This window comes from Geotrypetes seraphini, chromosome 1 (assembly GCF_902459505.1).
Source record: "Geotrypetes seraphini chromosome 1, aGeoSer1.1, whole genome shotgun sequence".
Taxonomy (NCBI): Eukaryota; Metazoa; Chordata; class Amphibia; order Gymnophiona; family Dermophiidae; genus Geotrypetes; species Geotrypetes seraphini.
The window spans coordinates 360,811,996-360,825,682 of NC_047084.1; the positions used below are offsets into that span (position 1 = coordinate 360,811,996).

The window sequence follows — 13,687 nt, forward strand, 5'->3', positions numbered from 1 at the left end:
CTTAGGAGAAGGAGAGCAGGCCCGGGATTCGGCCGGCCCCGGCCAGGCAAGACCTCCCTTCCCCGCCACACCCAGGTCCCGGCGGTCCCCACCGGCAGGCGAAGGGCTTCGAGGGAGCCGGCTGTCGGCGGAGGGCAGACGCGGGCCCAGGACGGACTTGTTCCAGCTCGCGGCACCTTCAAAATTAAAAATAAATGGCGCAACACCGCTTCCCTGCTCGTGCAGACCTCCATCAATGAAAAACGGCACTACCATTTGAAGTTTATTTTAAAAGTTTAAAGTTGCTGCGGCTCCTCTCATGAGCCGCACCTGTGTCGGAGAAGGCTTCCGATGCAGGCAGCGATCGTGAGAGGAGCCGCCGCGGCAACTTTAAAAATAAACTTCAAATGGTAGTGCCGTTTTTCCATTTCCAGCTGTGCCCTTGCCTTCTCTTTTGCTTTCTCCCTAGCCCCCAGTGCCCTACGGGTCTGTACCTTTATAAAAGAAGTTAAAGCTGCAAGGCCCCAGTGAGGTTGGTTCGGCTGTGGAAAGAGCCCCAGTGCCCCAGTTCTGTTATGTTTACGTCGGTTGCTGGCAGCAGTAGCAATGAATTGTCCGAGTCTCCATTATATCCTATGGGGAACTTTTCTTTGATTAAGAGCATGCTCCTGGAACGGATCATGTTTTGGATTAAGAGCATGCTCCTGGAACGGATCATGCTCGTAAACCAAGGTACCACTGTAAAGTTATTCATATAGATAGAATTAATAAAGTAACTATTAACTACCTAGTTAACTTTTTTAGTATCTACCATATTTCCCCGAAAATAATACAGTGTCTTATATTAATTTTGGGCCCAAAAAATGCACTAGGGCTTATTTTCTGGGTAGGTCTTATTTTTTTCATGTACATGATCATCTCTCCCTTCCTCTCCTTCACCCCAATTCTTCCTCTTTCCTTTCTCTCCCCCACATGTGCAGCATCTTTCCTCCCTTTCACCCATCCCCTTCTGCCTTCCCTCTGCAGCATCCTTCAATCCCTCCCTCCCATCCCCCTGTGCAGCAGAACCCTTGCCCTGTGCACAGCATCTTTCTATCCCTCCCTCCCTTGTGCAGCAGAACCCTTGCACAGCTTCTATCCCTCCCTTCCTTATAACATCTTTCTATTCCTCCCATCCCTCGTGCAGCAGAACCTTTGCACAGCTTCTGTCCCTCTCTTTCATGCAGTAGAACTGTTGAGCAGTCCCCCCCACCCGCCGTGCAACTAAACCCCCGCTGACCCTCCCATCCTTACATCTCTCCCTCCCATCTGAACCCCGCCGACTATGAGGCCTACATACCTCCCTCCAAAGACATCAGTGATGTGGCAGAGGGGATGCCCCAGCGGGAGAAGGCTGCGAAGCAACCTGTTTAGGAGTGCTGCTGACGCTGCTCTTTGTAGGTCTCGTGGTCGGAGGGTCGGCGGGGTTTGGATGTTTTTTTGAACAGGCCAGCTTAGATTTTTTTTTCTAAAGCCTCCATCTGCCTGAAAACCCCTTGATTTGACTCAAATTGACTGGGATGTACTCCTTAGCCTGTTTTTCCCCCATATCATGCAAGTTTTGTGCTGGATGGTCAGATGAGGAACATCCATGTACTGCATGCTGTAAGGGAAGGGTGGGAGCCTCGGTCTTAGCCTCTTCTGGGTTCTCAAGGACTGGTGAACTGCAGGGAGTCCAGGTAGCTGGGAAGAAATCACTCCCAGAGACCCCAAACAGTGATTATGCGAAGCATAAGTGCATGGAAGCAGCTGAGTCCAAGAGAAGCCAGTTTGAGGTCCTGCAGGGGTCTATGGGGCCTCCTGTTCAGGGGTTTACCCCAGACTTTGTGAATCTCCTGTGTCCGGGGTGCTCTGTGCTGCCTGTAGGTGCACTAGCATTGGACCAGGGAGAGATCCATTCTCAGTAGACTTCGCCTCTGATAAGTAATCTGGCTTCCAGCTGAAGTAGCCTGTTCGCAGGCGAAATAGAAGATCTTATCTATCGGGACGAAGATGTTTCTTCAGATGAGTGTTTGACTCTCTTATACATGCTAAGATACATAATTGTTTAGCCACGCTACTAAACGTTGCTTAGAATTTATCTACAGCTGTAGCTGATTGCCATACATTTAGTTAGTTTGGGGCTGTCTCTCTGATTTATAGAAAATTACAGGACGTTTGATTTCAAATCCTTTGAGAATCTTTTGATAAATATTCTTCTAAAGTGATGCTGAAGTGTGAAAGTAATTTATAACTGTACGGAGTTTTTTTCATAAACCCGTGATGAGGTGGTGAGCTTTGGTACTTGTGTAGTCCTGGCGACCCACAATTGAGGTTTATTTTTCTCCGTTTACTTATGATTTTGTCAACTGTCCTGTTTTTGTGATGTTTTGAGTGAATGAACCCCTGCTGTAACTATTTACAACGTACATTGAGTTGAGATTGTTCTTTACAGAATACGATTGTACCTTTATTACGTTAGTTAATTCATTTTCCAGCTTGAGTGACCATATAGACCAGGACTGGGAAAATTAGAGAAAGGAGTCTATGCTTTTACTTTCACAGAGCAGTTTCTTGCCTGGAGGATTCCAGTTCTCTTTCAGGGACCAGAAGTCAGAAGGCAATAGTACCACTCGACCAAGTAGAGGATCCCTCTATATAGTAACTTTTCAAGTTGGGTATAGTGCCTCATGTTATTACGGATGTACAAACAAGTTAGGCTGAAGGCTGGAAGGAGGACTATTGAGTGAGGTAACTGGGATCCCCAGCTGACCTGGAAGGCTTCCCTCCAACATCTGCTCTGACATCGGAGGGAGGCCTTCCGGGTCGGCTTCAGTAGATGGGGGCATGCCAGCTTGGACGGCCCTGAAGGGAACAAGTAAGGGAGAGAGAAGATATCAATGTGGGACAAAGGGAAAAGGGGTGGGGGGAAGGAGCGCGTTGGGACATGGGAGGGGCATAAATTTGGCATAGTGGAGGGGATTTTTCGTGAAGGAGAGGGGAGACGGGTTTTGTTGATCCTTGCTCTACATTATTTGTGTTTATAAAATGACAATTGTACAGAATATTGTTTCTTTTTATACTTTAATAAAATAAGTTCAATATAAAACCATAACTATTTGAGGTTTGTGCGAATGGGATCAGATAGTTTGTGGAGATGGGACAGGGTTCGAGCTCACAGGAGTGGGGATGGAACTGAGCTCACGTGGATGGGGCGGGGACAGGGACTGAGCTCATGGGGATGGGGACACATTTTTTCCCTGTGTCATTCTCTAGTTTGAACCTCAACAGCCATCAACCTGTACATGGGCTGTACATGCAAGAAACCCCTCAAACATCTCACAGCTGAAAGAATTCTGCATTGAGGAGTGTGCCAAACTTTCCTCAGATCGATGTGCCAAACTTTCCTCAGATCGATGTCAGAGACTGGTAGATGGCTACAAGAAGCCAAAGGGGGTAACACTAGCTATTAGGGTGTAGGGTGTCCTAATTTATTTTTCAGTTAGAATATACATTATTGTGGATATCTTTTGTTTCATGAGTTAATCAAGGAAAATTTTTGTTATTTACCTACAGTTACATCACTTTCTTTTCCAGAGATAAATAAAACAAAAGATTTATCATCGATATGTGAACATTTCTTAAGAAAGAACTGAATATTTCATGGGGTGTCCTAATTTTTTCACATGTCTATACATAGATTGTGAAAAAAAATAACTGCTGCTCCATTCCTTTCCTGTTATTGGGATCTTCATGGAGGAAGAAATAGCTAGAGGGATGCCTGGGCCAGTAGGAGACTATCCCCTTTTAACTTGTTTTCTATGAGGCACAAAATATCAAAATGGTTTTTCTGAACAGTATCATGTACCAGTAAGGGCTTATTTCAAAGTGACAGCATATTAAGCAAGACTTCCTCAAGTGACAGATGACCTACTGCTAGGCTAGGTCATGGTTTACAGAGATGGATTTTAGTCAGAACAGGTGGTTTGATAGCACCTAACAACCAAATGGTATGGTCCAGAGACCTGCAGCCCCATAGAATGGGAATAAGTACCTAAGAACATATGGGTGCAATTAGAATGCCCAAAGAATGCAAAAAAAACCCCAAAACAAAACACTACCCTTGAAGGCTAATAGTGAAGCAGCTAGGAAAAGAAATGAACAAAAGGGAGGCACCCTCATTAGGCCTGCTCCTTGTGAGTGGTTCTTAGACACATGCCTGCTGCAGTAGTATGTTTCTTAACAGGGAGGTTGCCAATTTTATGTAACACCACCAGGAATGGAGCTAGGGGCAGAGCTTTATTGCCAAAATTCTTGTCTCCATTGGGAGCGAAGAGGAGGAGAGCTTCAAGAATTTGTTCTTTTTGCAGTCACCTCCATACTTTCAGACTTTGTCAAACTCAGTTCATCCTTGATTGGCTTAATCTGTCTCTTTATTTTACGTGGAGGTTCATTTTCGATAGGACATATAAGTCTAAGGTCAGGAGTTTGGGCAGGACGTCCACAAATCCAGGAGAAAAAATGTCCATTTTCAAAGCTGCCAACGTCTATCATTTATTTTTTTAAATGAGCCAATCGGTGTTTTAGGCCAGTCTCACTGTATCCCAAGATGCATTGGGAGGGGGAAGGCCCATCATTTGCAGCACACAGCCCTGTAGACAGGAGGGAGTGGGATTCCCTCCTGCCGATTTTGCTGCGGAAGGTACAGGAATATTGAGTGATGTGTGCGTGTGGGGTGTTGCCTGATGTATGGGGGGGAGTGATGTGTGTGAAAGGTTCCGGGGATGTTGGGCAGGGGATAAGGAAGAGGAGTGTAGGGCTCCATGGCTCAACTGTTCCTGGCAGGGAGAAAACCTATCAGCTGAGCAGGCAGGAATCTCTGAATCCGGCTCAGCTGATGGTGATTCTTCTGTCGCGATCAACTGATGGCAAACTCTTAATGTGCTGTTTTTTTCTCCCATCTCTGGGTTGTGGGAGGGGGTTGGTGACCACTGGGGGAGTAAGTGGGGGGAATCATGGTTTAATCCCTCCTGTGGTCATCTGGTCAATTTGGGCAGCTTTGGGGCACTTAGATGCAACTAAAACAGGTGTAAGTGCCAGCGTCATAGTTGCATCTAAGTGCCTCAAAGCTGCCCAAACTGACCAGATGACCACAGGAGGGGTTAAAGCATGTAAGTTCCACCTAGGAAGTCCTGGAAAAGCTTTATTTATCACTGCAATGCATCCAGGTGGAAGCCCGCCCGAATTCCACCCATAATGCACCTCCCAACACACTCCTTTGAGCTCTGGATGCCCAGCAGCTTAGAAGTGCTGCTGCACATCCAGAAAGTTGGTTTTGATTATTGCACTTGGACACCCCTGCTATTAGGACGTCCAAGTGCCGACTTGGTAGGTTTTTGGACATTTTAAAGTTTTGATTGTGCCCTCCATGGTATATAAGTAAAATGACATGAGATAATATGAAGTATAAATTTTGGCTCTTTCAAAGAAAAACAATGGTATTATAAGTATTGGAGAGTGAATTTTGTATTTGAATACTTATCGTATTGAAAAGCTACTGTCTTTTCCCCTACTTTTTCTATCATTTGTGACTTACATAACTGAAGATCTTAACTGAGAGTAAGCAACTGACCGATACATATATTATTTTTAATAGACCATGATACAAGTGAAAATGTGTGCAGTTTTCCTATTTCATCATCATCAGAACCAGCAGCTGTAATTAATCCAGGAAATGAGGAAACAACTTCAATGGGTAAGGCTTTCTATAATAGGTTTGAATATTTTATCTCAAAAAATATGTACATGATATAATGATTTATCTCAATTTTTATAATGTAGTAGTACTGGATTTGCAAGAGTTGCTGTACAGCTTTAACCAGCTTTCATTATTCTCTAGAAAAGACTGCTCATTTGAAATGTATACATTTCATGATGCTAGGGCAAAGGTGATGGGACTTGATATACTGTTTTTTTTCTGTGTGGTTACAATCAAAGTGGTTTACTTATTTTTTAGACAGGTACCTATTTTGTATTTGGGACAATGAAATGTTAAGTGACTTTCCCAGAGACACAAGGAGAAATCACAACTAGAGAATGACACGGGGAAAAAAAATCTGTCCCTGTCACCGCCACATCCCTGCCGTCCCTTTCACCTTCCCATCCCTGCCATCTCCTGATGGCAGGTGTCTGACAAAACATTATTGGCCATCTCACCAACACCTATATCCAAGGCCACAGGTCTGGACCTAACTAAGATAGAAAACTACAGACAAGTAGCTTGTTGAAAGCCGCCGGAGTGTTCGTGCAGTCGCGTGTGTGTGTGGGCAGAAGCTTCTGCCCACACACGCACGCGACTGCACATACGCTTCGACAGCTTTCAACAAGTCTCAAACCTTAAAATGCGCCGCGAAGGTAAGGGGGAGGGAGGGAGATAGATAGATTCGTGTCATTCTCTAATCACAACCTCAGGGTGCTGATGCAGCTTCTCTAACTACTAGCCAGTCTGTCAGTGTTGCTTTAAGAGAAGTGTAAGTGGGATTGGACTAGTGATCTTTTCTCCACAACCTACTTAATATAGATTTGAAGAAGAGGAGCTAGAGTAAACCTAGAGATTTCCTCACACTTATTCAAGGAGGCAGGTTTACTAACAAAAATCATGAAACTTCAGGCGTTAGTGGCCGACCTGCCTTATATCAGATTTTATCATGATAGGGTAGTTCTTCAAACCCAACCCAAATTCCTTCCTAAAGTAGTATCGGAATTTCATCTCAGTCAATTCATTGTACTTCCATTCTTTCCCAGCCTAATGCTCATTCTAGAGAAACAGCACTGCATTCCTTGGACTTCAAGCATATTATCTAGAATGTTCTAAATCTCATAGGAAGTCCACAGCGTGTTGCTGCTTTTGATCCTAACAGACTGGGGATTCCCATTACCAGGCTTACCAAGCTTTATATTGGCTCGGGCTGGGCTGACTCTACATGGCTGTGATTTAAGTGGGTTGGAAGTTTTTTAAATAAAATAAATACTGCTCACAGTGTAAAGGCCGTGAATTCATCAGTAGTCCATTTCCGCTCAGCATCCATTGAAGAAATTTGTGGGGTAACAATATAGTCTTCCATCCACACCTTCACTGCTCACTGCTGTCTGGAGTAAAATTCTAGGCAGGATGGCTGGTTTGGACAAGCAGTTCTACAAAATCTTTTTACTACTTGAATACTAACTCTGCTCTTCGGCCTGTTACTTCACCAGACTCACTTTCTACTTTATTATCAACCATATTTACAAATTAGTAAGTCTGCCAGCTAGTGAGTCCCACATGTGAGAATATGCCTGCTTGTCCTCGGAGAAAAGTTACTTACCTGTAGCAGGTGTTCTCCTAGGACAGCAGGCATATATTCTCATATCCCTCCCTCTTCCCCTTGGAATTGTCGTCCTAGCTTTTATACTATACTGATGGTTCAATGCTTTAGCATCAGACAAGAAGGCACCCACACATGCACATTCTGGTGGCTCCAGACTGGCTTTGCAGGCCATCATATACAGCTCTGCTGCATCTTCACTAGAGTAGCAGCCTTCGGTTGTGCGTCACTCCTGGCCTACTTAAGTAGGGTCCAGTCTGCGTGGAGGACCCGGGTTATTTTGCTCGTCTGTCTTGGTTCTAGAGTGTGTATCCTTAGTCTGCAAGGGCTCTTCTGCTGTGATCCTTGGCACTCTGCTCATGTCTATGCAGTTATCTGTTGTATCTGCTTACGCTACGGCTTGGGAGACTTCGGGCATTGGTGCGCTCAGGACCACGTGGAGCCATTTTCCAATCCACTTTTGGTGGTGCTAACTTTGCTCCAGGTAGGTCTTGATCAAGACCTCTCTGCAGCGTCTCTTTGGGTCCAAGTGGCTGGGCTCTCTTGTTTTCATGCCCTGGGTCATCCTTTGTCTATGGCATATTGCCCTGACATTGCCAGATTTATGACAGGGGCTCTTTGCATTGGACCACTAGTTTATCTACCGTTCCCTTTGTAGGACCTAACCCTGGTGCTGTATAGTCTATCCAAGGCTTCCTTTGAACCCTTTCGGGATACTTCCCTCTTGGCCTTGTTGTTCCAGTTATTTTTTATGATTGCTGTTCCATCAGCGAGCCGTGTCTCTGAACTCCAGGCTTGCTCTTGCATTGAACCATTCCTCCAAATCTTGGAGATTGGGTTTCCTTGCTCATGGTTTCTTTCTTCCTGCTGAAAATGGTTTTGGCTTTCCATGTTGGTCAGGAAGTACGTGTGCCTGTATCTTAGCCTATTGGTTCAAACACTCAAGATTGTGTTGGGAGAATCCTGACTATGCACAGAGTGCTTCTCTTTTTTAAAAACTTTTTCATACTTTTAAATACAAAACATTAAAGATAAGGAATTTTAGAGAAAATAAAAAAGGAAAACAACAAGTAATTATATATCATGAAAAAAGGAAAGTTTTCTTTAGCACTCTCCAGACCAGTAGAGGTTAACTTTACGAATGGGTATATATCTAATCATGACCAGCAGGTGGAGACTGAAAACAAAACTGTGGGACCGTATATCCTATCCCCTCTTCTCTATTTCCCTCAGTTTTCTTTCAGTCTCCAGCAGGTGTTGAGTGATCTGTACCCATCTCCCTTGGTAGGGCTGTTGGAATTTGTTTAAGGGGTTTGTTGTCCCTGTTTTTAGCCGGACGGAGCTTGGGCGGGCCCTGTTTGGGGGTTCGTCCGACCTCGGGGGTGTCAAACCCGGCGGGTCTCGAGCGGGGTCCCTCCCCCCACTTCCTCCACCTCCCCACATTTTTTTAGAGGAGCCTCAGCAGTAAGCCTTGCCCCCTAAATCAAGCAAGGCATATTGCTTCGAGAGCCTGTGGAGTCTGTTCTGTAAAAAAAAAAAAAAAAAAAATCCTGAGGTAGTGCTGGTCTGGAGGGTTGTTTCCCTTTAAGAAAACTGTATTTTACTGTATTTTTTCATCTAACCGGCACTTTTTTCTAGCTAGGTAGCGTATGGAGCAATTGTGCCCTTCTCCGGGGGAGGGGGACACAATTAGGTCCAGCCGCGAGGCACTCGCGGCCGGCCTGAACTTGGCGGTTTGGGTCGGTGAGGTGGTGGAACTCCGTCGGCAGCGGCTGCAGGCGCCCAGAGCTCCCCGCCGATGGTGCCTCGCGAGTCGGCTTGGAGCAGTGGGGAAGCCCGGTCTTCTCCAACCGCCCACGGAGGGATTCCCCGAAGGATTCCCTCTCAGCTGATTTTTTGACAGCTGATGCCGACTTGCCTGTTTTAGCGGCTGGGACTGTTCAGCCTTCCCAGCCGCTACAGGCCATGGAGGGAGCTTTTTTGGCGGGAACTTCGCCATTTTCTCTGTCTGGCCCCTCCATTTTGTCTGCAACCTCAGGTGACCTTCCCCCTGTATTGCAAACACAGGGGCAGGTTTCAGCTGGGACCCCTGCTGGGGCAGGGAGTCCCTGGGGACCCCCAGGGGTTTTTTTGTCCCCAATTTATTTTCTTTCTTTGTGCAGACAATTGGGGGTCCCACGTGCACCTGGGGAGTTTCGGGGGTGGTTTCCCTTCGCGCCCCCTATGGCTTTGCCTTCCTCTTTTCGTTTGGCGTCCCCTCTTCCTCCTCCCTCATCCAAGCGCCCGCGGGGGGGCTTGGATTGCGGAATGGTGGTCGGAGGAGCGGGTTGGCATGGTTGAGGACCTGGCTGCTTTGGCGGGCTTCCAGGATCCTCTAGAGGGGACGCCCGCTGGCAGCGGGGCGGCGGGTTTCCCGTCTTCCAGAGCAGATGCGTCCGTGGTGCGCTTTTTATTCTGAGGGATGAGCTTTTAGACCTGATGTAGCAGGTCTCCTTGGTGCTGCATTTTTGAAGTTGCGCCGCCGGAGACCCCGCGTATGGGGGCCCCTCTGCTTCAGGGGGTCTGTCCTGTTTCCCGCTCTTTTCCTGTGCGTCAGGATTTTCGGGATTTTGTGTTTCGTCTGGCGCGTAGCATGGTTCGTTTGTATCCCATCCCAGAGGGGGATCGGGCTACTTTAGTATCGCCAGTCGTAGACGCGGTGGTCTCGGAGATTTCTAAGCGGCATATCGTGCCTGTTGAGGGCGGGTCTGCCTTGCGGGACTCTGAGGAGCGCAAATTGGAGAATATCCTTAAGCTCAATTTTCAGGTCTCGGCTTTTGGGGTCCAGGCGGCTATTTGTGGGGGGGCTGGTCGCTCGCGCCGTTTTTCGGTGGGCTGAGCGCGTCCTGGATCGGGAGTCTGATGACTGGTCTCTGGTGGATCAGGAGGTGGCAAAGATTGAGATGGCGGCCTCGTTCCTCTCTGATGCTCTTTATGACTTAGTGCGGATCTCGGCTAAGTCTATGGCCTTTGGAGTGGCCGCGCGGCGTATTTTGTGGCTGCGCGCTTGGGCGGCGGATGCTGCGTCCAAAGCTAAACTTACTAAATTTCCCTTTCGGGGATCTTTTTTGTTTGGGGAGGAATTGGATAAGTTGATTCAGACTCTGACGGACTCTAAGGTTCCCCGTCTGCCTGAGGACCGTGCCCGTCCTGCGTCTCGTGGTGGCGCTGCCCGGGGGCGTTTGCGGGAGTTTCGCAAGTATCGCCCTGGGCGTGGGGCTGCTTCTTTCCCGGCTCCGGGATTTTCCAGGGGTCGGTTCTTTCAGCGCATGCAGCCCTTTCGGGGGGCCCGTCGGGGGGCAGGGAATCCCTCCGCCGGCTCCCCCGCTTCCCGTCCTGCGCAATGACTCCTTGCCGGTGCTCCCTTTGGTTCCGGTGGGGGCCCGGCTGCGCGAATTTTTCTCAAAGTGGGCCGAGATCACGTCCGATCAGTGGGTCCTAGAGGTGGTGCGGGACGGTTATGCTCTGGAGTTCGCCCGCTCTCTGCCGGACCTTTTCCTCGCTTCTCCATGTCAGTCTCCAGGGAAGACGCAAGCTTTTCACCAGACCCTGCAGCGCTTGCTGGATCTCAAGGCAGTGGTGCCGGTGCCCCCTCCGGAGTGGGGCACCGGCAGGTACTCCATTTACTTTGTGGTGCCCAAGAAGGAGGGGACCTTTCGGCCCATCCTGGATTTGAAAGGGGTCAACAGGGCTCTCTAGATTCCTTCTTTCCGCATGGAAACTCTGCGGTCGGTCATTCTGGCGGTTCAGCCGGGGGAGTTCCTCACTTCTCTCGATCTGACGGAGGCCTACTTGCATGTTCCCATTCGGGACTCATCAGCGCTTCCTGCGCTTTGCGATCTTGGGGCGGCTCTATCAGTTCTGTGCGCTTCCCTTTGGTCTGGCCACGGCTCCCCGGACGTTCACCAAGGTGATGGTGGTCGTCGCGGCAGCCTTGCGGTCGGAGGGCATCCTGGTTCACCCCTACCTAGACGACTGGTTGATTCGGGCAAAGTCGTTGCAGGAGAGCTCCCGGGTTACGGCTCGGGTGGTGGAGTTTCTCCGGTCGCTGGGCTGGTTGGTCAACCTTTCCAAGAGTCGGTTGGTCCCGGCTCAGCGCCTGGAGTACTTTGGGGTTCTGTTCGACACCTCCTTGGGGAAGGTCTTCCTTCCAGAGGCCCGGGTGAGCAAATTGCAATCTCAGATTCGCCTGCTTTTGGCGTCCCGGTGTCCTCGGGCGCGAGATTTCCTCCAAGTCTTGGGGTCGATGGCGGCGTCCCTGGACGTGGTGAGGTGGGCGCGGGCCCACATGCGTCCTCTTCAGTATGCTCTGCTCCGGAGGTGGTCTCCCCAGAGGCAAGATTTGGATGTTCCGGTGCCCCTGCGGGGGTTGACGCGCGGCAGCCTGCGCTGGTGGCTCCGGACCCCTCACCTGGTTCAGGGGGTGGGTCTGGATCTCCCGCAGTGGACGGTGCTCCTGACGGATGCGAGTCTCCTGGGTTGGGGGGCTCAGTGTTTGGGTCACTCAGCTCAGGGCACCTGGTCCGCGGAGGAGGCCACCTGGTCGATCAACGTGTTGGAGACCAGAGCGGTCCGTCTGGCGCTGTTAGCTTTCCACTCCCTTTTGCTGGGCAAGTCGGTCAGAGTACTGTCGGACAATGCCACTGCGGTGGCTTATGTCAATCGTCAGGGGGGCACCAGGAGCACTCCGGTGGCGCAGGAGGCGGCTCTGCTCATGGTTTGGGCGGAGTCCCATCTGCTGGACCTCTCGGCCTCTCATATAGCCGGGGTAAAAAATGTTCAGGCAGACTTCCTCAGTCGTCACTTCCTAGATCCAGGAGAGTGGTGTCTCGGCGCCAGGGCGTTTCAGTTGATAGTGCAGGCTTGGGGGCAGCCCCTGATGGACCTGGTGGCCACGGGTGGCAACGCCAAAGTGCCCCGCTTCTTCAGTCGTCGCAGGGACGGTCTGGCCGAGGATCTGGATGCTCTGGTCCAGCCGTGGCCAACGGAGGGGCTGTTGTATGTGTTCCCTCCTTGGCCGCTGGTGGGCAGAGTGCTTCTTCGCATTGTTCACCATCCGGGTCTGGTGGTGCTGGTGCCTCCGAATTGGCCTCGACGTCCGTGGTATGCGGATCTGGTGAGGCACCTGGTGGCGGATCCTCTTCCTCTGCCTCTCTCGGACGACCTTCTGACGCAGGGTCCCATTCCCATGTTCGACCCGCCTCCCTTCTGTCTTGCGGCGTGGCTCTTGAAAGGGGTCGCCTTAGCAAGAAGGGATATTCAGACAAGGTGATCTCTACACTGTTGGGGTCCCAGAGGCTTTCTACCTCTCGGGCTTATGTGCGGGTTTGGCGTCTCTTTGAGGAATGGTGTCGGGCGCGGGGAGTGACCTCTTTTCGCGCTTCCCTGCCTAACATTCTAGAGTTCTTGCAGGATGGCCTGGATAGAGGCCTGGCTTGGTCTTCTCTCCGGGTTCATCTTGCGGCCCTGTCGGCTTTTCGAGGGTTGGTGTCAGGTCAGCGTTTGTCGGCTCTTCCTGATGTGATTCGGTTTTTGCGGGCGGCCAAGTTGCTTAGGCCTCCCCTACGGCTCTCGGTTCCCTCTTGGGATCTTAATCTGGTTCTCTCTGTTTTGGTGCGCTCGCCTTTCGAGCCCTTGGACGACTGTTCTTTGAAGGACCTTACTTTGAAGGCGGTCTTTTTGGTGGCCATTACTTCTGCTAGGCGTGTTTCTGAGCTGCAGGCTTTCTCTTGTAGGGCTCCCCTCTTGGAGTTTTCTAGGGAGCGGGTCGTCTTGCTGCCTGTTCCTTCCTTTCTGCCGAAGGTTGTTTCTCCTTTTCATGTCAATCAATCAGTGGTTCTCCCGGTCTTGGGTGGTCGGGAGGGCTCTTCTGAGCAACGGCAGCTGCGCAAGTTGGATGTCGGTCGGGTCCTTCGCTCTTATGTGCAGCGGACCCAGGAATTCCGGAAATCCGATCATCTTTTTGTCCTCCTGGTGGGTCCTCGTCGGGGAGCTGGCGCTTCTAAGGCTACTATTGCGCGCTGGATCAAGGAGACGATTGCTTCCGCTTATCTTCTGAAACAGCAGCCTGTTCCGGAGTTTCTCAAGGCTCATTCCACTCGGGGTCAGGCGGCTTCTTGGGCTGAGTCGTCGCTCGTGCCTCCAGTGGATATTTGTAAGGCTGCGGTTTGGTCCTCCTTGCATTCCTTTGTTCGTCATTATCAGGTTGATGTGCAGGCGCGTCAGGACGCGGTGTTCGGGGAGCGTGTACTGGTATCGGCCCTTCGGGGGTCCCGCCCGTGAGAGGG

At 49.9% G+C, this 13,687-nt stretch overlaps 1 protein-coding gene across 2 annotated transcripts in view; it reads left to right on the forward strand.

The window, feature by feature from the left end:
* CENPC (centromere protein C) overlaps positions 1-13,687 on the forward strand; it is a 219,715-nt gene that overhangs the window by 182,725 nt on the left and 23,303 nt on the right. For both annotated transcript variants that reach the window (XM_033914837.1, XM_033914846.1), the window contains one exon: positions 5,654-5,752. In XM_033914837.1, coding sequence (XP_033770728.1) covers positions 5,654-5,752 — 99 coding nt within the window. The remainder of the gene's footprint in view (positions 1-5,653; positions 5,753-13,687) is intronic.